The 26,956-nt window shown below is 40.9% G+C and overlaps 1 protein-coding gene across 2 annotated transcripts in view; it reads right to left on the bottom strand.

Moving 5' to 3' along the window:
* The window catches only part of TMOD2 (tropomodulin 2), a 48,366-nt gene that overhangs the window by 3,276 nt on the left and 18,134 nt on the right, over positions 1–26,956 (bottom strand). The window contains exons 4-9 of one of the 2 annotated variants that reach the window (XM_060149975.1): positions 25,363–25,485; positions 22,966–23,052; positions 16,747–16,877; positions 15,055–15,162; positions 6,233–6,376; positions 600–744 (exon numbers count right to left, since the gene is read on the bottom strand). In XM_060149975.1, the coding sequence (XP_060005958.1) occupies positions 600–744; positions 6,233–6,376; positions 15,055–15,162; positions 16,747–16,877; positions 22,966–23,052; positions 25,363–25,485 (738 nt within the window). The remainder of the gene's footprint in view (positions 1–599; positions 745–6,232; positions 6,377–15,054; positions 15,163–16,746; positions 16,878–22,965; positions 23,053–25,362; positions 25,486–26,956) is intronic. The other variant, XM_060149967.1, reaches the window with a different exon arrangement.

The following is a 26,956-nucleotide window of genomic DNA, read 5'->3' as shown; positions in this document are numbered from 1 at the left end:
CAGAACAAGCCTTCCCAATCAGTCCCATTCTTCTTTGCTGTGGTTGACCAGGACATGCCCCACCTCATTCTAACAGAAGTCCTCAGCAAACAGTGGGTAGCAGGAAAGATTAAACAGAGGCTAACTGAAAAAGCTACTTCTGAGCTTAACCTTTAAAAAACATAGCTCTGTTAGGTCATTTCACATGTAAATCACCAATAACCATATTTAAACCCAAGTACAAAAGCACAGTCAGGAGTCAAACATAAGTGAATTAGGAATTTCCATGTCACTGTGTCCATCTTGTGGTGTAGATAACAGAGGGTGATTACATGTAAGAGGTAAGTAAAGGAGAAGTAAATGCACAAAGGAAATCAAGCAAAAATCAAAGCCTGTCTGGAAAAAAAAAGAACAGTTCCTCTTGAAAGAATGCTACAATAAAACTTAAACACTGTGAAGATGATGAGGATTCCTATGACCATGTAATAATGTGCTTCTAATGAAGGGCTGACACCAAAGGCCAGTGGAAAGGTATCTGTGAGATGTTATATCTGAAGTGGAGAAATGAATGGTCATCCTGCTCTTCTAATTGCTAACAGCACATATTGTGGCTGCATTACCCAGGTCATTATTCTTTGTGATGGCAGCTGCCACTCTTGTTCGTGGTCCTTGCTTGGTAAACTGATATCCAAACTTGAGGATCCTTGAATTCTCCTCGAGCATCTGGGCAATTTCCATCTCTACGGCTGTTCCCAACTGCTGTCTCTGATTGCACGTGTGGACACATACAGAGAATGGCCAAGAAGGAAGAGCAAACAGTTACTCGCATGGGAAAGATGCATGGCTATTTGTTGGACAAAAAGGCAAAAGTCTCAAATTGAAAGGGACAAAATCACTTGAGGTGTTTTCTCTCATACAGTTATTTGAGATCTGTTCCTTGTGGAGAAGCAAAATCCAACAGACAGCTGAATCTGCTGGCATGTTAAACTGAAAGGACTAAGCAAATTATTTATGAAGGAAAAGGCAATTCCAGATGTAAAATTAAAGCAAAACTAATACTTGGTGTTTCCAATTACCCCAGTATCTGCTGTTTGAACAAAGGGTATTATTTTTTAATAGTGACACTGTCTTATAGCAATCAATCCAATTACAGAATTTTCTATTCTGGGGTTCATATCCAAAAATAACTGAAGATGGGCCATTCTCTCCCAACAGTCTCAGTAGGAGATCCTCAAGAGGCTTTATTAAAGTGGTTTGAACTGTAGCTAGTTGAATTATCGAACACTGAAGGGGTTATTGGACTACAGGAAAATCCCCTAAGTTTTTTGAGTTGGTGGAAAGAGGTTTTTTGCCTGTTTGCTTTTTAAGTTGAGACATACAATAATAATTTAAAAAGTAGAGTTAAAAAATGGGGCATGTACATTTAGGATTTTACAGTTAAATTTAAGGAACATAGTATATTGTTTCATACTATATTCATTAATTTTTTTAGAAAGTACAAAGAAAAGACAAACAAAAAAAGTATATAAAATATAAAAGCTCCCTTTCCCCAGTACTCCCATTCCCCATACAGAAAGCCAGTTCGGCATGTAGTCTTTGAAACATTTTCTGTGCATTCATACGTCTACATAATCACATGTACATCTACGCTTTGTTTCACATAAATGGGTCACACTAGCATATTGTTCTGAAACATGTTTTTATTCTTCATTTAACATTAAGAACATGTTTTCATGTAGGTAAGTATGTTTCCCTCATCCTTGTAAACAATTGTGCAGCATTGTATTGTAGTAAGTGATCATAATTTATTTAGCTTTGCTCTACTGATTGCTACATTCCTTTCCATTCTTATTCCAAACTATGCTATGGTGAACTTCCCTTGCACACAAAGTACGTCCTGGGGCATTTCTGCCAGTGTGCCTGTAGGGCAAATTATAGCTGGGCCCAAGAGGAAGCATGTTTCAAATTTTGATAAATTACTGACTTACCCTCAAAGGTTGTGACAATTTTTACTCCTGCTGATAGTGTTGGAGAGCTAGTGTTCCCTACGTTAGCCAACATGGGATATTATGAATCTTTTTCACCTTTTTCAATCTAAGGGGTAAAAATTTATTTCACTTGTATTTATTTAATTAATTTGCATTTCTCAAATTATGACTAAGAACAATTAATTTTCTTTTGCATTTGTATTTCTTTGTTTGGAAACTACCAACCTCTATCATTTGTATATTTTTCTACCGGCTTCTGGTTCCTGTTTTTAAAATTTATATATTAGGAAATTAGCCCTTTGTCAAACATGCTAAAAAAACTTTGCTCAGTTTGTCTTTTGACTTTCTGATTAAGACCTTTTTTCATTTTCATACAGTCAAATTTATTAGTCTCTTAGATTTTATGTCATGTTGAGGAAGCCTCTCTACTTCTCATTTCTTCCATTTGTTTTATGATTTCTTATATTTTAGTATTTAAATCTTCATTTTACCTGGAACGAATTCTAGTAGAAGAATTAAGATACAGCCCCAACCTAATTTTGTTCCAAAATGCTAGTGAGTCACAACATTGTAAATCAACTATTCGCCAACAGAAATTTAAAAAAAAATGCTAGTGAGTAGACCCACCATCTTTTACTTCATTCTTTCCCCGCTGAGTTGAAATACTACCTTGCTGCAAAATTCTCAGGTGTACTTGGGTGTGTTTCTGGACCCTATAGCTTTGCCAGCTCTGTCTGTGCCTGAATCATGCAATTTTGATTAAATATATTAAATATATATATACACACACCTTTTAAATATATTAAAATGTGTAATACATTAAAAGATATATTTAAATATATATATCTTTTAAATTTGGAAAATTTAAGTATTGGGCAGATGAAGAAGAAAAGTTAATGGAGGAATTTTTGTGTTCTAGGCAAGTTCTAAGGTTTAACTCTGTTCCTCTTCTTTCTTTTCATCCAGCAACCTGTCAAACGAGTCTCTCCCCAAGAAATGAACAAAATGTGACATTTCAAGTCAGAAAATAACAATTCTGGGTATCCAAAGTATAGAGGTTACTGTTCTCAGCAGTGTAGGTCCATGGGAGCGAGAGGCAGCAAAAAGGTAAGTGATACTGACCTCAAAGTTTCATGAGCAACTTTAGTTCATGACACACTTTCAAACAACAGGGCTGTATTAGAGATTGAGACTTGAGCGAAGGCCAGGGCTGCCATAGTTATGGCTTATGCCCCCGGGGTGGGCCAAAGGTGCTATCCAAGGGCAGAAGGAGCTCAAGATGGATGTAGCTGACTGAGGGGGATGACATAACACCCCTCTATTTCCCCTCACAAATCTTAGGCATTTGGAGTCTTAGATTTGGGTAATATACAGCTTGAGCATGCTGTGGTGATAAAAGGATATAAGAGCCAAAGAAAATTATATTGGGAGGAGGGCATATAAAAGAAGGGGAGAAAGTAATATAGCATGGAGCATCTTTCTTTCTTAGCCTGAATCTTTTCTTTTTTTTGATTTGAGATCTTTTGTGTTGTATAAACCCAGGGCAACAAATGGGCACCAAAATTTCTTATAATTTGGATGTTTCTCTTTTTAATTTTAGGTCACTAAATACAAAGAAAAAGAAACAAAAGTTAAGCACATAGTCCTTCAGATCACCTTTTTTGTGACCTTTTTTCTCTACTCAAACTTATTTAGCAGTTACCCATTTCATTAATATGCATCACTGATTGCTCTTCTCACAGGGGCACCTGATTAAATCATCACTTGTTTACCTGGAGCTTAGTTATGCAGCTCACGCCAGTGCTGGATTCTCAGCAGGCCTTCATTTTGGTGCAGCTGCCTGCTGCAATGATGCTAAATTGGTCTCAGCTGCTGGCCCTTCCCGAGGAAACTGTCTTAGAGATTATTTTATTTCAAACCCTTCACTGTACAGATAAGGAAACTGAGGTCTACTTCTAACAGTCTATGAGTCAATGAAGAAAATATGGATGGAAGAGAAGTTTTGAGTCTGAATTTCCTTTATTGGAATAAAGCAAATAATTTTTCCAGTTGCTTTAGAACTTAACACTCTTTCTTATCATAAGTAAAGAGAAGCCATTTCAGAGGCATATTGCGAGTTGAAAAATTACACAAATCCACCCCTAGATGACTGAGGACGGGAGATGAGGTTTGATCCTTCAGAGGGATTTAAGAGAGCAGATTTTATATTTCAGGGTCTTCTTCACATGCATTCTAAAAAGCTACTCTATTCTAAATTTTCAGGATTTCAGCTCATTTAATAGGTATAAGGTTGCTAGATTTAGTAAATAAAAATACAGGACACACAACTAAATTTGAATTTCAATAAATAACAAATAATTTTTTAGTATAAGTATGTCACAAATGTTTCATGGGACATACTTGTACTAAAAATAATTCACTGTTTATCTGAAATTCAAATTTAACTGTATTTTATCTGGCAACCCTAACTAGGTAGTATCTTACAAGGAACTGGTAACGAATTACCTGGAACATTATTTCAGATATGGGGTTTCACAATGGCCTGAACCAACACAGAAAGTTAAACATACTTTGGAATGAGGTATCCAATTCTGTCTTAGCACTCCAGAAATATTTACGAAGAGTCCTCATAACTTCCTCCTGACACTAGCCTATTTGATATGTATCCCTGAGCTATCACTTCTTTTCATTCACTTAATATTTCCCTCTCTTGTTTTCCTACTCTCCCACTCCCTAATTTACTAGCAGCTGGACACATTAGGATACACAGGAGCAAGCTTCCTAAGTGTGTACAGCCACGTGTGCACATTCCCAGGGATTCACTCCACATCTCTGCAAGGGAAAGCTGTTTTGATAATGCATCCCTTCTAGGGAGGGTGAGAATGAGGGAGTACCTGTCTCCTGGTGGGGTTCCCCTGCTCCCCCGGCAACAAGGCTCAGGAGTCGTCTAGGGACAGAGGACCTGCACTGAAACAGCCCACTTATTCTGGTTAGAAAAAAAAAAGGAGAATAGAGGGCTTCCCTGGTGGCGCAATGGTTGAGAGTCCGCCTGCCGATGCAGGGGACACGGGTTCGGGACACGGGTTCGTGCCCCGGTCCGGGAAGATCCCACATGCCGCAGAGCGGCTGGGCCCGTGAGCCATGGCTGCTGAGCCTGGGCGTCCGGAGCCTGTGCTCCGCAACGGGAGAGGCCACAACAGTGAGAGGCCCGCGTACCGCAGAAAAAAAAAAAAAGGAGAGTAGAACTATTCATGTGATCTGCTGGGGGCCTCCAGGCTTAGGCAATAGTCTTGGGTGGGACCCTGGGGCTTCATTACATCTTGGAGGGTCTAGACCAGGGATTTTCCTAGACATGCAGGGGTCACTCACTTCCCCTACTGCCCATCCCGTCACCCCACAGGGGAATGCTCACAGCACAAGTCTCCTTGCTTTCTCCTCTTTCTGGTCCATTCCAAGGCCCTTTATTCCAACTATACAGTGTCTAGACCTCGCAGATTCACTGAATCCCACTGCAGACACGTCCCTGTAGCCAAAGGGGAAGGGCACAGCATCATGCTGAGAACTGAGAGTTGCTGTCTGAGAGCAGCAACCAGCTGAAACCAGTAGAGCGACTACAGCAACACTGTAGGCTGATGCTGGGAAAAAGAGGTCTTCGGGGTTACAGGAGGGGGTGGCTCCAGGGAAAAGCGGCTTGCTTTGGCTGTTGGTGGGACCTGGAGCAATGCTGCAGCAGAGCCGGGATTGTGATCACACTGTGGGTGTGGCCTACTACTCTAAGCCAGGCCATCTACTAGAACCCCGAGTCCCTGAAACAAGGCTCTGTGTCCAGCACCAGACAGCAGGAGCTTGGCTCTGGCAGCCTCCAACCAAGGACAAGGAGTCTGTTTCTGGGTGTGGCCATTCTGCTTTTCTCATAGTCCCAGTGAGAGGCAAGAGCAAGGCTGGGGCAGGACTGCGCTGAAGTTCCTGCTAAGAGGCAAGGATGATGAAGGCTGAACAAAGCAGCTGTCAACACCTCTGCCCCCATCTCTTTTTCCTCCTCTGGTTCCTGACTAGCGCAGGGCTGGGGAGAGCTTTCTGTCTCAGGCTTCCCCACTGTGCACCGTTTAATCATTAACATGCTCTCCCACACACCCTCCACACGCCTGAAGCTGTCAAAATTTACCAGAAAGCCAGAACATCAAGTTAAGTCACAGAACGTTGTCTTTTAACTCCCTCCATTGTGGTATTCCTCCCTTTCACATGTACCCTGTGCATTAACTCACCTGGTTGTCGATCTTGATCTCTGTCAAGGTGTCATTTTCTTTGAGTGCCTCTACAAGGGCCAGGATCCCAGTACCAGTGATAAAATTGGATTCTATGTTTAGACTTTTCAAGGTCTTATTTACTTTTAGCATATCTGCAAAAGCCTTATTATGTGAAAAAGAAAATAACCATTAGGGTTTCTGAAGATTTATTTACTAAGCTTCCCACCCCCACATTAAATACATATTTTTTACAGTACTTAAAGAAAACCTTAGTTAAATCATACTTTCACCTCCAAGTAACAAAGATAATAATTAAAAAATGCAATAAAGATAGTTCAGTTCAGGAGTCCAGGCTTATGAATTTCACATACATGCAAAACTAAAAAAAAAAAGGATACTGACATAGAATTAACAACTTTGTTTTATTAAGTAAGGACATTAAAAAAAAACTCACTACCATCTGTTATCACTGTCAATTTTTTTTTTGAGAAAAGGCATTTTAACATTAGGAAAAGTGTAGAAAGGACATAATCTCAGAATTATTTCTTTTTTTCCCTTTTACTATGAATGGATAAAAAATTTTTATCATTGACTAGCATTTGGGCACTACTTCAGGTGGTCACAAATCAGGATTTTTCAAAGATAACTTTTGGAACAAAATCAACACTCAGAGTGGTAGAACCGCTGAAGACTCGTCCCAGTTCAAGACAGCAGACTGCACACATGAACCCATCTGCTCCCTTTATTCCCAAAGTTTCCCACTGTCATGAAGAAAAGATAGAATTTTTAAGTGGCTGGAACTCTCACAGTGCAAGAAAACAAAAAAAGAGGGCCATTATCTTGAAGAATTACTTAAACACAGAAAACAGAAAGATTGGTGGAGAAATTAGCATAAAATTGCCTGAGATGCCAGAGGTAAGAGCTGATTAGGGCGCCTCATTAAAGAGCTGCCTTAGGAACAGGTGGATCAGCTAGAGCAGGTGGCGAGCACACCATCCCTCCCTGTCGCTTCCCTGAAAAAGAGCAACTGCCTGCATAACCATCAGTGAGATATCTCCCAGGAAGAGGCTCTAGTGAAGGTGCTAGGTCCCAAGAGAGATGCAGTGCAGAAACTGAGGCACCTCCAGATCTTCCACCAGATACTGCGCGGAGAAGGGAGAGGAGAGGCGGCCATTGCCCAGGAAGGAAATATACTGAAATGTATCCCTTGCAGAGTGAAGCCCTACAACCTGGAGCACTTGCAGAGTACTCCCTGGTTGCCTGCCAGCTTCTCATGCACACACTGCAGAGAAGTCCACCTATCAATTCACCTGCCTGCTTATAATAGCACTCACTCATTCATTCATTCATTCAACCAGAAAAGACTATTTATCAGGCTTCTACTGTGTGCAAGCAGTAGAGAAAACAAAAATCCCTGTTCTAGGGAGCTTATATTTGAGTAGCAGGGGCAGAGTCAGTAATTAATAAATAAAATATATGGCCTGTCAGTTGGTAACAAATAGAGAAACATAAAGGGGCTTCCCTTATAAGGGAGAGAGCTGTTGGTGAACCAGATTGACATAACAGGAGAGGAAATAGTCCTAGTTTACACAAATCAGTTTTGTTCTCTAACTGAAAATATGACCAGGCAACCAATGATTACTAGACATATTAGGAAAACCAACACCATGAAAGAGAAAAGCCAAGTTGACCAAAAAGGAGAACATGCCATACAGGGAACAGAGATTATTCAGAAAACGTAAATATGCAAAACTTCTAATTGCTATAGTCTCTCTCCACCCTGCCCTACTTCAAAAAAAAAAAAGAAAAGAAAAAGGAGAAAGAAAAAACATTGTAGCCATAAAATAAATAAATGGGGCTTCCCTGGTAGCGCAGTGGTTGAGAGTCCGCCTGCCAATGAAGGGGACACAGGTTCGTGCCCCGGTCCGGGAAGATCCCACATGCTGCGGAGCAGCTGGGCCCGTGAGCCATGGCCGCTGAGCCTGCGCATCCGGAGCCTGTGCTCCGCAACGGGAGAGGCCACAACAGTGAGAGTCCCGCGTACCACAAAATAAGTAAATAAAAATAAATAAATAAATAAATAAATAAATAAATACTGGCTATTACATATATTTTTAAAAAGAAGACAACAAACAAGAAAAAGTTTTGAAAATCTGTACTACATTGAAATGTTAAAAAGCAATGGGCATTGAGAATTATAAAATGATCATGGCTGAAGAGCAAGTTGGTGATCTAGAATACGGAACTGAGGATGTTTTAAAAAATGTAGAGTAAAAGACAAAGAGAAAATACAAGAGAAATGTTAGGAGGTGTGGAGGGAAAGATCCAGAAGCTCAACATTCATCTTATTGGAGTTTCAGAAGGACCATAAAAATAAAGACAACAGAAAGGAAGAAACTATAAAATAATAGGGAAACATTTCCCAGAGTTGAAGAAAGCTTCAAGTTTTTATCTGAAAGAACCTGCTGGATGCTCAGCAGACTAAATAAAAGACTATGTGGGCACATACAGATGAAATTTCAGAACTCCAGGAGAAAAGAGAGTCCTAAAAGTTTTTCGCAAGAAGAATTTACTCACAAAGGAACAAGAATCAGGCTGCCATTAGTCACCAGATTTTAAGGCCCATGAGAACAGAGATTCATATATTTATACAGCCAGATAATTGTAAATGCTGGTGATGTTTTAATGTTTTTGGAGTCAATCTATATACATAACAGAATATAATGACATAAAATGTATAAAGCTCAAATGCGTGAAATGATAGAATAACTACAATTCAGAGGTAGAAAGGAAGGAGGAATAGAAGGTAGAGTGGGTACAGAACCGCCCTCATCTTTTCTAATGGAGAATCAAAAATTGTCTAAGATAATTGATCAAAAATATAAGTGCAGGGCTTCCCTGGTGGCGCAGTGGTTGAGAGTCCGCCTGCCGATGCAGGGGACACGGGTTCATGCCCCGGTCCTGGAAGATCCCACATGCCACGGAGAGGCTGGGCCCGTGAGCCATGGCCGCTGGGCCTGCGCGTCTGGAGCCTGTGCTCCGCAATGGGAGAGGCCACAACAGTGAGGGGCCCGCGTACCAAAAAATAAAAAATAAATAAGTGCATGTATATTAGTGCTTTTCTACCCTGGTTGCATATTAGAATGACCTGGAAGCTTTAAAAAATATAGCAGTGCTTGGGCCCCACCCCAGAAGAATTAAATCAAAATCTCAGGCTGTGGCCTGGACAGTTGCTTTTTTTGTTTGCTTTGTTTTTTGTTATGGAAGTGTAGTTGATTTATAACTGCATTTTTGAAAAGCTCTCCAGGTAACTAATGTTCAGCAAGGATTGAAAACCACTTTAATTAAAGTCATACAATGAGAAGAATGAAAAATAAACTGCTAACAGTGATTGCTCTGGGGAGTAGAACGAGGAACTTCTGAACTATTTTAACTGCTTTTATGGCAGAAAAGACAAGAAGAAGGAATCCAACTTGGGACAAGAACAGGGTTTCCAACCTCGGGTCTACTGACATGAAGCTGGATAATTCTTTGTTGTGGGAGGTTGTCCCGTGTATCGTAGGAGGTTTAGCAGTCTCTGAGACCCACGAAATGCCAACAGTACCCCTCCCAGTCATGACAACCCAAAATATCTCCAGACACTGCCAAATGTTCCTAGAGGGCACAATCACCCTGAGTTGACAATCACTGGACTAGAAGAACAATCCTGTGTATTAGTCAAGCAGCTGCTTGAACTACCAGGAAGCTCAAGGATTTGGACTGATGCTATTGTACACCATGTAAATTAAAGTGCATTTATTCAGTGCTAGGTCTTTAGTTAGAATTAAGTGTATGCATTTTAATTAGAGCCCCAGAAGGGAATGCATCAAGCCTTTCCTTATGGACGCTGCAAGCTTTGGGATTTACTTCTATTACTAGAATAACAAAATGTCAGAGCAATTAGGTCTTTGTAAAAAAGTTGCAGGACCTCCTGGCAAGTAGCCACGATCCTGCCAATTTCTTTTAAACTTGAGAAAACACTTTTCACATACTGAACAAAACAGGGAAGAGAGATCCAGCCAAACATAACCCTGGGCTGTACGCCCAGGTTCACCACAGTTCAGCAAATATTTGAGCATCTACTACATGTGCTGGGGATAATAACATTAGTAAAACGAAGACTAGATTTCTTAAAGGTTACATAAATAATTAGAGTAGAAATACATTTTTAAAGAGAAGGTTTTGCTTTCAGTACTTTATAGAATTGCCCGGAAAAGCAGTTTCATGCACTGTCCAAACCTGTACTATTCCAGTGGTAGCCACAGGACACAGGTGGCTATGAAGCCCTTAAATAGCACCTGTTCTGAATCAAGATGTGCTTGAATTTTAAATGTTTTTAAACGTAAAACATGCATTGGACTTCAAAGATGTAGTATGGAAAAAATACTGTAAAAGACCTCATTACATCTTCACATTTTGAAATGATGATATTTTGGATATGGTGGTTTGAATAAAATACATTATTAAGTTTAATTTCACCATTTTTTTTTAATGTGGTTACTGGAAAATTTAGTTACACATGTGGCTTACATTTGTGGTTCTCATTTTATTCCTATTGGACAGTGCTGTCCGAAACTTCTGAGTTTTATGTGGCATACCTGTTAATAATATGTAATAGCATTTTTTTTTACATATTTGGGCCTTTTCTCTACATCGGCATTCATTACTATGGCAAGTTTCATTAATACTCCCTGCTATAGGTGTGGTTATATGGAAGTGCTTGGAGCATGGCAAACTGAATTTGATTACAGGTCACTTAAGTTTGCTTCCTGGCTTGGCCACATGCTGTGTAATCTTAAATTACTCAAACTCTGAGCCTTAGTTGCCACATCTGTAAAATGGGGATAATGTCATCTCACATACACATAGCTGGCCTACATTCACAATAATCCCACAAGTACTTTGTTGAATCTGTTTCTGAACCTTACATAGAAAAGTCTTGAAGTTCTTGCTTTAATGCTGATTTGTAATTCTCAACAGCAAGTTGTTCAGCCAAAATAACAGTCTGAATATCTCTGTTGCCTGTGGGGTAATCAACCAAATTACAACCTATAGAAAAGTTCTTTCCTGACTATAGGTCAGCCAGGTGAGGGCTGGACCATGTGAAGCCATCCAGGCATAAGGCTGAAGGAGGCTTTTCTTTTCACACCCTCAAGGATAACAGTTTTTCCTTGAAGTTGTATGGTTTGCTTGTCACATGACATACATACAATACATAGTTGTTGGATTAAAAACAGTAACAAAGAGATTATTATATTTGAAATTTATTTAGTCCATTTAGCAAGTTATCTATTTGACTTAGAGTAGAAGTTAGACTGCTTACTAGTAGTGCTGACAATGAACTATACACTATTTGCATCCCTGCCATTTTATTATAAATAATATATTAAACAGAAATGACAAATCATTTCTTTATTTATCCCTTTAGTTACTTACTTACAAAATGTATTGTGAATATTTTTGCTTTATTGAAAACAAACCTACTAAAGGGCAGAGATTATACACAAAATCATACACAGATAAGAACCCTTAAATTGCTAACTTCACCTTACCAATAATCTAGCTCTGCTTTTTCTATTTTAATGATAGGTTTCAAATTCAAAACTGCTTTCAACCTACAAATTTAGATATGTAAGAATTACTGGTGAAAACATCAGTTCTGTAGCTTAGCCCCTCTTTTACATGAGTGCTTAATTCAAATTTGCTGTAGTCATCATGGAAATATTGTCTAATGCTGAGAGGTTGGAGGGCAGGTTCATTCATTCATTTAACAAGTATTTTTCAAATATCTACTCTGTGCCAACACTGTGATGAGTAGTCATTACTTTCATGTTGTCCGTTTTTAATGCTATTTTTTTTTAACTTATTTTTGGCTGTGTTGGGTCTTCATTGCAGCACACGGGCTTTTCTCTAGTTGCGGCGAGCAGGGTCTACTCTTTGTTGCGGTGCGCAGGCTTCTCATTGCGGTGGCTTCTCTTGCTGCGAAGCATCGGCTCTAGGCACGCAGCCTTCAGTAGATGTGGCACGCGGGCTCAGTAGTTGTGGCTCGCGGGCTCTAGAGCACAGGCTCAGTAGTTGTTGCACACAGGGTTAGTTGCTCCACAGCATATGGGATCTTCCCGGACCAGGGATCGAACCTGTGTCCCCTGCGTTGGCAGGCGGACTCTTAACCACTGCGCCACCAGGGAAGTCCCTAATGCTCTTTTAGATCTTCCAAAAGACATGTTACTTTAAATCGCATCATCAAGTCAAGAAAATTTTCTTTTTTCTGGCTTAATTCAAGTGCTGAGAATCAGATGCTGTAGAACCACTGATGTAGCCTGATGCTCAGGCTTCTGACAACTGCCATAGTTTAGCAAATGTACGACAGTGAGGCACAGTATGTAAATATAGCATAGCTTGGTGGTTAGGCATCCTGGTTGTGGAACAAGAAAGACCTGGTGGTGAATCCTGGCTCTGCCACTTGCTGGTTGTGTTACTTTGGAAAAGTTACTTAACCTTTCTGAGCCTCAAATTGCTCATCTGTTAGAGTGGGAACTAATAATAGTACACACCTCACTGTATTATAGTGAGGATTAGGTGAGATGACGTGAGTAAAGCACAGAGATCAGCAGTGGCATTTACTAATTGTTCAAGAAATGTGAGCTATTAATAGGAGGGTTAACGCTGATAATGGTAATGGCAGTAGTATTTCCTTGGGTTCAGGGGCTTCCTTATTTACCTGAATTAACTGAAGTGCATAGAAGGAATAGGGCTTTTGGTTGTTTTTTATTTTTTTCATATTCTGGGTAACAGTATCAAACAAAAATTGTTTCAAGATTCGGTTGTTTAAAATATTTTTGAGACACATTAATCCATTTCATTTTTTTAACATCTTATTGGAGTATAATTGCTTTACAATGGTGTGTTAGTTTCTGCTTTATAACAAAGTGAATCAGTTATACATATACATATGTTCCCATATCTCTTCCCTCTTGCGTCTCCCTCCCTCCCACCCTCCCTATCCCACCCCTCCAGGCGGTCACAAAGCACCGAGCTGATCTTCCTGTGCTATGTGGCTGCTTCCCACTAGCTATATATCTTACGTTTGGTAGTGTATATATGTCCATGCCTCTCTCTCGCTTTGTCACACCTTACCCTTCCCCCTCCCCATATCCTCAAGTCCATTCTCTAGTAGGTCTGTGTCTTTATTCCTGTCTTACCCCTAGGTTCTTCATGACATTTTTTTCTTAAATTCCATATATATGTGTTAGCATATGGTATTTGTCTTTCTCTTTCTGAGTTACTTCACTCTGTATGACAGACTCTAGGTCTATCCACCTCATTACAAATAGCTCAATTTCGTTTCTTTTTATGGCTGAGTAATATTCCATTGTATATATGTGCCACATCTTCTTTATCCATTCATCCGATGGTGGACACTTAGGTTGTTTCCATCTCTGGGCTATTGTAAATAGAGCTGCAATGAACATTTTGGTACATGACTCTTTTTGAATTTTGGTTTTCTCAGGGTATATGCCCAGTAGTGGGATTGCTGCGTCATATGGTAGTTCTATTTGTAGTTTTTTAAGGAACCTCCATACTGTTCTCCATAGTGGCTGAACCAATTCACATTCCCACCAGCAGTGCAAGAGTGTTCTCTTTTCTCCACACCCTCTCCAGCATTTATTGTTTCTAGATTTTTTGATGATGGCCATTCTGACTGGTGTGAGATGATATCTCATTGTAGTTTTGATTTGCATTTCTCTAATGATTAATGATGTTGAGCATTCTTTCATGTGTTTGTTGGCAATCTGTATATCTTCTTTGGAGAAATGTCTATTTAGGTCTTTGCCCATTTTTGGATTGGGTTTTTTTTTGTTATTGAGCTGCATGAGCTGCTTGTAAATTTTGGAAATTAATCCTTTGTCAGTTGCTTCATTTGCAAATATTTTCTCCCATTCTGAGGGTTGTCTTTTAGTCTTGTTTATGGTTTCCTTTGCTGTGCAAAAGCTTTTAAGTTTCATTAGGTCCCATTTGTTTATTTTTGTTTTTATTTCCATTTCTCTAGGAGGTGGGTCAAAAAGGATCTTGCTGTGATTTATGATAAATAGAGTATTCTGCCTATGTTTTCCTCTAAGAGTTTGATAGTTTCTGGCCTTACATTTAGGTCTTTAATCCATTTTGAGCTTATTTTTGTGTATGGTGTTAGGGAATGATCTAATCTCATACTTTTACATGTACCCGTCCAGTTTTGCCAGCACCACTTATTGAAGAGGCTGTCCTTTCTCCACTGTACATTCCTGCCTCCTTTATCATAGATAAGGTGACCACATGTGCGTGGGTTTATCTCTGGGCTTTCTATCCTGTTCCATTGATCTATCTTTCTGTTTTTGTGTAATCCATTTCAAAGATTAAAATGAAATATATGTTAACATTTTTTATATGGGCCGAGTTCCTGTAGGCTTTGGCCGGGGGTGTCTCATAATATCCATTTACTGGGACAGAATGTTACTGTAGATACAAACATTTCAGAAAATTTGTACTAAGCACAGAACAAAATCTAAATATTTACTTAGCTAAATACCAAATCTAATCTTGTCTCTTTCTCCAAAAAGTGTAGTGCTAACAAAATTCTAGTGAATTCAAAGTGCCTGATAGTTGGGTTCTTGTTTTACTGTCTCATTATAACTAATTTTGTTTATTAACTATACAGAAAATAAATTTACCTGATCTGAACATTGTTAATTGATAAAACAAATTTAAAATAGCTTCTAATGAATTAAATATTTTCACATTATAGTTGTAAGAATTTTACTCACAATCGCCACAGGGTCATTGCTGCGGGTTGCGGCCAGGCTGAACTTTTTCACGTGAGTATTGGTCTCCAGAGCCTTTGCAAATTCCCTCAGGGTTGGAATTGGAATGTTCTAAGATGAGGAAGACACAGATCCTTGATGAATCATTCTGCAGCACCTTCACCCCAAGCTAACGACCAACAGCTTTTAAATACCTTGTATGTTTAGATGTTACCCTTTCTAAAAGACTTTCATCACCCATTCTCTAGCAACCAACCTATCCTAAGCCAAATAGCACCACTTAGTGTCCAATAAGGGAATCTAACACAATGTGACATTCTGGTATCACTTCTGTTTACCCTACTGTCCAAATTATGCATAGAGCACACTTTCCTCTTTCTTTCTTTCATTGTCTATATTTTAGCCAGACTGACCTGCTTGCCATTCTTTTACTATCCCATGGTCTTTCTTTCGTCCATACCTTTAGATATGCTTTTCCTTTTGCCTAGAAATTCCTTTATCCTTTGCTCTAATTCCTACTCAGCCTTCAAGACCCAGCAGAAATATCACCTCCTTGGTTTATTGGCTCTCCTAGGCAGGATCAAAATTTTCCTTACCCACAATTCCACATGTGGGGGCTGATCACATGTAATTATTCGCTTAGTGTTTTTCTCGTAATCTAAGTTCTTCAGAATGAATACCGCGTGACTCTTACTTCCTCTTCCACGGCACTTAGCCTAGTACTGGGCACTGGGGAGGCAGACAATATAGGGCACAGCTAGAGACTAATGTGAGTTTACAGAGTACTACAGGCCAGCTCTGTGACTGTGGGCAACTGAACCTCTTTAAGTCCCACTAAGGATTCAATGAGATAATGAATTTCAAGTATTTAGCAAAGGATATGGCACATAGCGAGTACTTAATAAAAATTAGTTAATATTATTAAATGCTAGAAACTGGCCCAAAAAGAATGAACAAAAAAGATGTCAGGCAGTGCCCTCTCTCTCTCTCTCTCTCTCTCTCTCTCTCTCTCTCTCACACACACACACACACACACACACACACACACACACATCTTACCCTCCCTTTGAGAGTGACATGACTTATGGCAGAGCAGAAGTGACAATGTGTGACTTCAGAGAATAGGTCATAAAAGGCACTGTGGTTTCCAGCTTAGTCTCTCTTTTTTTCTCTTGGATCACTTGCTCTGGGGGAAGCCAGTTGTCATGATGTGAGGACACTCAGGCAGTCCTACTGAGAGATCCACGTTCTGAGAAACTGAGGCCTCCTGCCAACAGACACATGACTGCGCCATCTTGGAAATGGATTTCTGTGCCCTCGTCAAGCCTTCACACAAGTGCAGCTCTGGCTGACAGCTTTACTATAGGCTCATTTGAGACCCTGAGCCACAGCAACCCAGCCCAGTCACTCCCATATTCCTGACACTCAGAAATTATGTGAAATAATAACTGTTTGTTGTTTTGGAGTAATTTGTTACTCAGCAATAGATAGCTAATACACTGTATAACACAAGTACTGTGATTCTTTTCAAAGAATTCTAGGAATCACTCTTTTTTAAAAACCCACTTCTTTCAAATAGGATATTGTGCCTCAAAATCCAGTGAGTACAAAGGATTTTAAACAGGTGTAAAACAGGCAATCAGTCATCTCCAGTAAGTTTTCTGACCTCAACGGATAACAATTGTAATAAAATACCTTAATGTTGTTGAGGTTGACCTCTTGCAGGCTGGGGTCATTGGCTTTCATCTGCTGCAGACTTACTTCCACATTTGTGGGATTGGGTGGTTCCTCAAATACTGGCTTGACCTTTTCACCTTTGACCACATCTAAGACACAAGTTTTAATTTTAAAAATAAAACGTAAGGGCTCTCCCATAAAAATCAGAGATGACGTCCCCCAAAATGACCTTCCTTTCATATGCTCTGATTCCAATAATACTCCGATATCAATGACAGTAAGCTTACTCTCAACTAAGCAAGCACAGGAATGGTATGATTCTGAGTTACAGCCTCAAAGGTGGGTGTTTTTCACCTGCTATGAGAAGTCTCAGTGGCTGATGCTCCATGGGGCCAGAAGTGCAGGAGGCCCTACAGCAAACTCCAACACCCAAAAGAATATCCGTGGGTAGTTACTGCTGCTCCACATGGACCTCTTTCAGACTATAATAACCAAACCAAAGAATCTAAGATGCAAAAATATGAGTCTTTTTTTTTTTTTTTTTTTTGGTACGCGGGCCTCTCACTGCCGTGGCCTCTCCCGTTGCGGAGCACAGGCTCCGGACGCGCAGGCTCAGCGGCCATGGCTCACGGGCCCAGCCACTCCGCGGCATGTGGGATCTTCCCGGACTGGGGCACCATCCCGTGTCCCCTGCATCAGCAGGCGGACTCTCAACCGCTGCGCCACCAGGGAAGCCCAAAAATGAGTCTCTTTATTTCCCAAACCTTAATCCTCCCCTGGCCCACCGTCCTCTGAGTTCCATTTTGGAGCTTTAATTTTGAGGATGGTATGGGAAGAGAAAGGAATAGAAAAGAAGAATGGAAGAATTCTCAAAAGCAGTTAACAGAAAATGTTTGCAATATGTGTAACATACAAAGGATTCATATCCCAAGATACACAGAGCTCCTTCAAGTCAATAATACAACCCAATCGAAAATGAACAACTAATGATCAGAGGAATCTCTATCAGTCAACCAAAAAAGATAATAAGTAATTAAGCTCTGAAATTTTAAAATAAGATACCATTTGATTAGCCAAGAAATGTAAAAAGAAAATATTCAGAGTTGGCAACAATGTGGAGGAAAAAGCATCCTCATACATTGTTGGTGGGAATGTAAACTGGTACAAATTTTCTGGAAAAGTAATTTGGCATTATCTATTTTTTTTTAATTTATTTTATTTATTTTTATTTTTGGTTGCGTTGGGTCTTCGTTGCAGGGCGCGGGCTTCTCATTGCAGTGGCTTCTCTTATTGAGAAGCATGGCGCGCGGGCTTCAGTAGTTGTGGCGCACAGGCTTAGCTGCTCCGCGGCATGTGGGATCTGCCTGGGCCAGGGCTCAAACCCGTGTCCCCTGCATAGGCAGGAGGATTTTTAACCACTGCACCACCAGGGAAACCCGGCATTATCTATTAAAATATAAAATGTGGATACTTTACAACCCAGTAATTCTATATCTAAAAGTCTAATCTACAGAAAAAGTAGCATGAATATATGAAGATATATATTTATGGATGTTCACTGATACGTTACTTATGACAGCAAAACATGATAAACAAAATGTCCATCAAGGGCTTCCCTGGTGGCGCAGTGGTTGAGAATCTGCCTGCCAATGCAGGGGACACAGGTTCGAGCCCTGGTCTGGGAAGATTCCACATGCCACGGAGCAACTAGGCCCGTGAGCCACAACCACTGAGCCTGCACGTCTGGAGCCTGTGCTCCACAACAAGAGAGGCCGCGATAGTGAGAGGTCCGCGCACCGCGATGAAGAGTGGCCCCCGCTCACAGCAACTGGAGAAAGCCCTCGCACAGAAACAAAGACCCAACACAGCCAAAAATACATAAAAAAATAAAATTAAAAAAGTCCATCAATGCAAAAATGGTAAACAAGTTATAGCATAATCACATAATACAAGGCGATCTATTCATTAGAAGAATAAGGTAAACCTACAGGTATTTATAAGAGAAGAGAATCACAACTTGAAAAAAATGTTAATGAAAAATGAAATACTTAGGTATAAATCTAACTACATATATGTATATATATATACATATATGTGTGTATGTGTGTATATATATATATAAAATCTGCATGAAGAAAACTACAAACCTGTACTGAAAGAAATCAAAGAAGAACTAAATGGAGAGATATTCCATGGATAGATTCAATATTGTCAAGATGTCAGTTCTTCCCAAATTGACCTATAGATTCAATGCAATCCCAATCAAAATTCCAGAAAGTTATTTTGTAGATATCAAAAAACTGATTCTAAAGTTTATATAGAGAGGCAAAATACTCAGAATAGCCAACACAATACTGAAAGAGAAGAACAAAATTAGAGAACTGACACTATCCAAATTCAAGACTTAAAGCTACAGAAAGCAAGACAGTGTGATATTGGTGAAAATATACAAATAGATCAATGGAACAGAATAGAGAATCCATAAAGAGACCCACATAAATATAGTCAACTGATCTTTGACAAATGAGCAAAGGTAATACAGTGGAGAAAAGAATAGTCTTTCAACAAATGATGCTGGAACAACTGGACATCCACATGAAAAAAAAAAGTGAATCTAGGCACAGACCTTACACCCTTCACAAAAATTAACTCAAAATGGATCACAGACCTAAATATAAAATGCAAAACTATGAGATAGATAACATAGGATAAAATCTAGATGACCTTGGGTTTGGAGATGAATTTTTAGACACAGCCCCAAAGGCACAATCCATGAAAGGAAGAACTGGTAACCTGGATTGCATTAAAATAAAAAATTTCTGCCCTGCGAAAAATACTCTCAAGAAAATGAGGAGATGAACCACAGACTGGGAGAAAATGTTTGCAAAAGACATATCTGATAGGGCTTCTCTTGTGGCGCAGTGGTTGAGAGTCCACCTGCCGATGCAGGGGACACGGCTTCGTGCCCCGGTCCGGGAAGATGCCACATGCCGCGGAGCGGATGGGCCCGTGAGCCACGGCCGCTGAGCGTGTGCGTCCAGAGCCTGTGCTCCGCAATGGGAGAGGCCACAACAGTGAGAGGCCCGCGTACCGCAAAGAAAAAAAAAAAACACGTATCTGATAGACTCACAAATGTAGCGAACAGACTAGTGGTTACCAGTAGGGAGAGGGAGGAGGGGAGGGGCAATATAGGGGTAGAGGGGGAAAAAAGGGTTATTATGGGATTGTTTGAAATCGTGTGTACGAAACTTTTGAAATTTGTAAAGCACTATAGAATTTTTAAAAATCTTTCATTCATTAAAAAAAAAAAATCAGAAAAAAAGACACATCTGATAAAGGACTTATCCAATACATACAAAGAACTCTTGAAACTCAACAATAAGAAAACAACCTGATTTTTAAAATGGGCCAAAGAACTTAACAGATATCTCACCAAAGAAGATATACAAATGACAAATATGCATATGAAAAGATGTTCCACATCGTATTTGTCAGGGAAATGCAAATTAAAGTAATGAGATACCACTACACATCTATTAGAATGCCCAAAGTCTGGAACCCTGGCAAAACCAAATGCTGGTGAGGGTGTGGAGCAACAGGAACTCTCATTCTTTGCTACTGGGAATCCAAAATGGTACAGCCATTTTGGAAGACAGTTTTGTGGTTTCTCACAAAACCAAACGCCTTGCTGAAAGATCCAGCAATCAGGCTTCTTGATATTTACCCAAAGGAGCTGAAAATTTATGTCTAAAACCTGAACACAGATATTTATAGCAGCTTTATTCATAATTTCCAAAATTTGGAAGCAACCAAGATGTCCTTCAGTAGGTGAATTGATAAATAAACTGTGGTATATCCAGATAACAGAATACTACTCAGCATTAAAAAGAAATGATCTATCTCTACCATATGACTCAGCAATTCCACTACTCGGTATATGTCTGAAAAAAACAAAAACACTAACTTAAAAAGATACATGCACCCTAATGTTCATAGCAGCATTATTTACAATTGCCAAGATATGGAAGCAACCTAAGTGTACATCAACAGATGAATGGATAATATATATGGAATACTACTCAGTCATAATAAAGAATGAAATTTTACCATTTACAACAACATGGATGAACTTGGAGGGTATTATGTTAAGTGAAATAAGTCAGACAGAGAAAGACAAATCCTGTATGATGTCACTTATGTGTGGAATCTAAAAAATAAAACAAATTAGTGAGTATAACAAAAAGGACAGACTCACAGATACATAGAACAAACTAGTGGTTACCAGTGGGGAGAGGGAAGAGGGGAGGGGCAAGATGGGGGAGGGGATTAAGAAGTACAAATAAATAAACTACAGGGATATATTATACAACACAGGGAATATAGCCAATATTTTATAATAACTATAAATGGAGTATAACCTTTAAAAATTGTGAATCACTAAGTTGTATACCTGTAACATGTAATATTGTACATCAACTATATCTCAATAAAAAAAATAAATGATCTATGAAGCCATGAAAAGACATAGAGCAACCTTAAATGCATATTATTAAGTAAAAGAAGCCAGTCTGAATAGGCTACATACTGTATGATTCCAACTATATGACATTCTGGAAAAGGCAAAATGATGGAGACAAAAGATCAGGGGTTGCCAGAGGTTAGCAGGGAAGGAGAAGTAAATAGGCAGAGCACAGAGGAATTTTAGGGCAGTGAAACTACTCTGCCTGATACTGTAATGGGAAACATGCCATTGTTAATTTCTCCAAACCCAGAGAATGTACAACTCCAAGAGTGAGCCCTAATGTAAACTATGGACTCGGTGATAACGATGTGTCAAGGTAAGTTCATCAACTGTAAAAACCATACCACTCTGTGCAGCATGTTGATAATGGGGGAGGCTGTGCATGTGGAGGGTCAGAAGGTATATGGGAAATCTCTGTGCCTTTCTCTCAATTTTGCCATGAACACAAAACTGCTCTAAAAAAATTAAGTCTTTTAAAAAGTTAATGATTTGTGTGTGTATGTGTATGTATAAAAACCCAGAAGGTTATGCACCAGACTTTTAATGACAAACATGTTGTCAGAATGTTACCCTTTGATACTGAAATTAAAAGGATGAACACTTTGCATCTGTATGCATAAGAAAACAGAAGGTAAATAAAAGGAATATTGCTCATTGTCTGGGTAAATTACCCTGTATAAACAGCAACTGATAAATAGACTGCTGAGACTAGAAAGCATTGCCCAAACCACCGTCAAAGAGAATAAAATATAATTAATCTAAGAAAAGCTGTGATCTTCTGTGAGTTTTCATAGTACCTGGATCACACTGTACTGAAATTACCTCATTACTGATCCATCCCTCCCACGGATAGATAAGTTCCTTTGGGCAGGGACCACCTTTTTTACCTTTGTACCTAAGCCTAGAACATTCCCGCAACAGCAGGTATTTAGTAAATGACTGACGAATGAGTGAGAGAGTCTAATGAATTGTACGTTTCTCCAGAAAATGGTGACATAGAAGATAGCGGTCTGGTACATTCTGTGCCAGCAAGTCCATGCCAGTGTGTCTTTCATGCTCTCCGGGGGAAGCAGGTATTCAAATTCTAATGACAAACATCCGTTACTGGGACAAAAAGGCACTCGAATAGAGTAGGAAACTTATCTGATACCAGAGCTGATTAAAACATCGTTAAGAACATAAAACTCTGCATTCTGTGCTAAGCAACCTTTTTGTTTGTTTGTTTTTGTTTTTTGCGGTATGCGGGCCTCTCACTGCCGTGGCCTCTCCCGTTGCGGAGCCTGTAGGCTCTGCGGCCATGGCTCACGGGCCCAGCCGCTCCGCGGCATGTGGGATCTTCCCGGACTGTGGCACGAACCCATGTGCCCTGCATCGGCAGGCGGACTCTCAACCACTGCGCCACCAGGGAAGCCCTAAGCAACCTTTTTTATCAGTAATTTTCTCTTTTGACTGAACAGACCTATCAAGACAGTGTGTTCTGGGCAAAACACTGATTGGTACTAGTTACGCTGCCAGACAGAGCTCCCAGTATTGGCTAGTCTATCCTGGTTTGACTGCTCAGAGCCTAGTGATCCTTGGTGAACTGGCAAAAACCACCTTCAAAGCCTAAAAGAATTCTGGACTCCCCAGGGGGCCCAGTCAACAGGCCTCTTTCCTACCAGCAACACCCGGAGGCTCCCAAGTTTCATAAAACCACAGATTTCACGTCAGCTTACTTCTCACATGCCCTTTGCCGCCTTTCGTGCTGGCCGTTTCTTCATCAAACTTGGGATTGTTGAGCAAATTGTGTACTCCAAGAACAGCTGAAAGCAAAGATAATCAGTGAATAAACCTTAAGTTTGAGAAAGCGTGTTAAGATGTCCACATTGTTAATTTGCCCCTCGAAGAACAATTCTTCATATCATAAAGATAAGTCTCCAGACCCTCTTGCCTTGCAAAGTGAATGACACGTGTATAGTATGAAATAAGCTTATTTTTTAAAAAAAAGAAACCCTCCTCCCAAGACCACTGGCAATCTTCACATGTCTTTCTACATCTATACGTGTAGCATCGTGTAGGATCTGAGGGACAATGGTCTCGTCATAGCTCCACACTGAAAATCTGCATAGATGTCCTAGTTAAGTAGATTCATCCCTTATGTTTTCTCATCTGTAAAATGTAAACGCAGGACTGAGTCTAAGGATAGTTTAAGATCTAACATAATACATACTATGGCATGTAGTTTTTCCAGAGACAAAGAGCAGAAAGATCATGGGCCTTTTCCAATGTAAGCCTCCCCATCTCTCCCATCTGTCAGTACCAAAAAGAGTGGTTCTTTTCCCATCTAGAACATCCCAGGGTGGGAAATAAGAGATGTCAACAATAAAAAGTCAGATAAGCAGGCTGAGATTTTTGAGTCTCTTGTACTACGTGGAACTTACACCAGGGGGCAGTACAGTATGCAGGGGACAGCACTGGGGTGACAACACTGAGCATGCTCTAACTCCAACTGCCCAGCTTTCCCTTTGCTAAGGAAATTCCAGGTGAGAAATTACAGGCGGCCGCCTGGGGAAGGATCCCAGAAGAGTCTGCCAACAGGTGGCAGAGGCGCACCTGAGCTCCTCACGCACTGTAATCTATACCTGAGAAGGAGGGGGGCAGCCCGTACAGCTGAGAAAGGGCAAATGCTCAGAACCAGCGAGTCTAGGGGTTGAGAGTGACAGTCAGGAGCAGTCAGCCAAGCTTAAATCCAAGCTCTGTCACGTACTATCTGTATGACTTGAGAAGTCGTTAAATGCCTCTGAGCCTTAGTTTCCCCATCTGTAAAATAGGGATAATAATTACACTTTACCTACCACAAAGGTTAAATGACTTCGTGTGTGTTAGATGCAGGTGCCTCAACTCCTGCAGTGACTTCTGAGAGGGTTTCAAATATGTGAGCTTAATACTGACCACTGATATCATCACAGAAGGAATGAAAATGTAGCTGAGATGGTTGGCATGCTATTAGAATAAGGCATAACTGGTTCTCCTGGGAGGAAGGAGATTATGATTACTTACGTATTCCAATGGAATAACAACGTGAGAATTCTTGCCAAAGCTGTGGACTGTTTCTCAAAGCACCTCTATCCTGGGAGGACCTAATGACCCTAATAATCCAAATTTCCACCCAATGAGTACACAAATATGCTGGTACGTGCATGGAATCTTTTTCAAAGGAAATGTAAGAAACGGGAGGGGACTTAGGAACGAGGGTGAGAGACTTTTCATTACATATTCTTTTGTACTATTTGGGGTTTTTTTTTCTATCTGTACGTATAACCAATTCACATAATTATTATAATTACTGTGTTGTTGCTATTGTTAAGAAAACTAGAAAAAATCAGCAGAGTGGGCTGAATATGGATTTACTTTACTTGGGGAAATGTAACAATAAATTGGTCCTGTTCCATGGTTAGGCTAACAGAATCAAAATTGAACGGTGACTGTGGGGAAGAACAAGAAATTTTGTGATGGAAATGGAAATTCTGTGATGATAAAATGCCAAATGGGGAGCTTCCCTGGTGGCACAGTGGTTGAGAGTCCACCTGCCAACGCAGGGGACACGGGTTCGTGCCCTGGTCCGGGAAGATCCCACATGCTGTGGAGCACCCGGGCCCGTGAGCCATGGCCGCTGAGCCTGCGCGTCCGGAGCCTGTGCTCCGCAACGGGAGAGGCCACAACAGTGAGAGGCCCGCATACCGCAAAAAAAAAAAAAAAAAAAAAAGCCAAATGTGAAGCTCTTTAGAAAGCATAAGCACTGTAATTTTATTCAGTTCTGAATACTCCTTCATATTTATTCTCTTTGATTTCTCACAGTAACTCTCGGATTTTGTACGACCGGTACTATTGGGAGTATTTTACAGCTGAAATATGATTTTACATTTTATAGCTGAGATACAGCAAAATGTTTGCTCAGAGAGGTTTAAGTCACCTGCATCCAGCCTTACAGCTGCCTAATGGCTGAACTCAACCTGGTATCACAGTAACAATCAATAGTTACACAGGAGCTCAAAGGCTGCTGCCAGGCGGGTCAGTGCCCGTCTGGAGGTCACAGAGCCAGACAGGAAAGTTTCCCAGAGCTGAGGACTAACCTGCAAGATCGTAGAGTTCAGTGTCAGAGGCGCTGGCCAAAGCTTCTTCCAGTTCTGGGTCAAGGGTCACTTTTTCTTCTTTATGAGTTTCTATGGGCTTTTCTTTGGGGATAAAGACTCTCCCTTTAAATCAGAAGAAAAACAAAAACCATTGTGTGCTGCTGCCTTGTTGTAGGGTAAGTGAACTAACCAGAGAACATGCAGCTCTGGCCATTAAGAGCTGAAGCATTAGACCATTGCACATCTAACTGGAACTCCTTAATTTCTGGGATGATGCCAGTATCAATAATCCACTATTAGAGGAAGGCAGGTCAGAGGAGGAATCCTGCATTCTGCAACACAGAGATCTGAGGCGGCAGAGAGGGAAACAGGGGCTTCTACCTCCCTATCATGGGCAGCATTGCCCTTAGACCTGGGCAAGAGGGGCCCTGCCATGAGCCCTCTGCTCTAGAGGGGCCCAACTCTGGTCTCTTCTGGATGTACACCCGTCCTCACTGCCTGCATCCCACTGAGGGAGGAGTCACGGGGACAAAGGGACATTCCATCCAGAATACAGGCCACCTGCTAGACTATACCCCAGGCACCTGGGGCCCTGCAATTCCCTGCCAAAGAGCCCTGAACCTGCTTCCAGGGCCTGCATGAGTCCCTTCCCCATGTCCATCCTCCTGAAGGCAGGTCACACTGCTGGGGCGTGTACCCACAGGCCAACAGGATGCCGTCTGTGAGTGAGTAAGGACGAAGCTTGGATATGTAGGCTGGGGTGTCAGCCATGGTGCTTGAGGCCTTGGCAGTGCAGGGTGGACCCATATCCCTATGTGGAACTCTTGGAAGTCCAAGAATATTGGTCTAGGTAGGAGGACAGCACATATTTTAACAGCTTATTAGCTTTTACATATTTATAAAAATGGCACATGGACTTCTATTTGTATTCTTGCCTTGGATCCTGCATATGGGGGGCAGATGCGTCCAAACAGCCCCAGGGGCTCCTGAGATCCCCCTCCTAGAGTTTTCCTCCTACCAACTGAGATTGTAGGCAACCAGCATGCTCTATCTAGGGTACCTGACTAGTGTTGTGACCTGGAGACACAGTCGCCTTTCTAGAGCACATCCAAGTCTGCCTGACTTAAAAGGAAAAATCAGGGTTGTCATATTTAGAGATGTGGAGTTCTGAGCAGCAACACACTGTGCTACCCAAATACGCATTCTCTGCCATCACCTCCCACTTCATCCTGTCAGTCTGATTCCATTTATTTTGCCCCCTACTCACTTCTGAATATGCTGAAATCTATAGCACCACCACCGCCCGCCCCCCGCCCCCCACCAGCCCAAACCTCTGGACTGATGATCGCAGTTCTGGGAGGATGGCACATGACCTTCTCCTAACTTCCAGCCAGGCCAACACAGCCACATCCGACGTGTGCAGTGGCTCCTCGAGGTAAACCCAGGCCACTACAGAGCCACCATAGGATACCCCAGACCTACTCACACTCTTTTCCAATTCCTCCCAGCTTTGACTCTTGGTTTCCCTCTTTGTTGGAGAGGCTCTTACCTCTTGGCATCATCTTTGAAATTGGCCTCTTCCATTTTGATTGCC

Source organism: Lagenorhynchus albirostris, chromosome 1 (genome assembly GCF_949774975.1).
Source record: "Lagenorhynchus albirostris chromosome 1, mLagAlb1.1, whole genome shotgun sequence".
Classification (NCBI taxonomy): domain Eukaryota; kingdom Metazoa; phylum Chordata; class Mammalia; order Artiodactyla; family Delphinidae; genus Lagenorhynchus; species Lagenorhynchus albirostris.
Note: the sequence above shows the minus strand (reverse complement) of the source record. Positions and strands in the feature narration are given on the sequence as shown.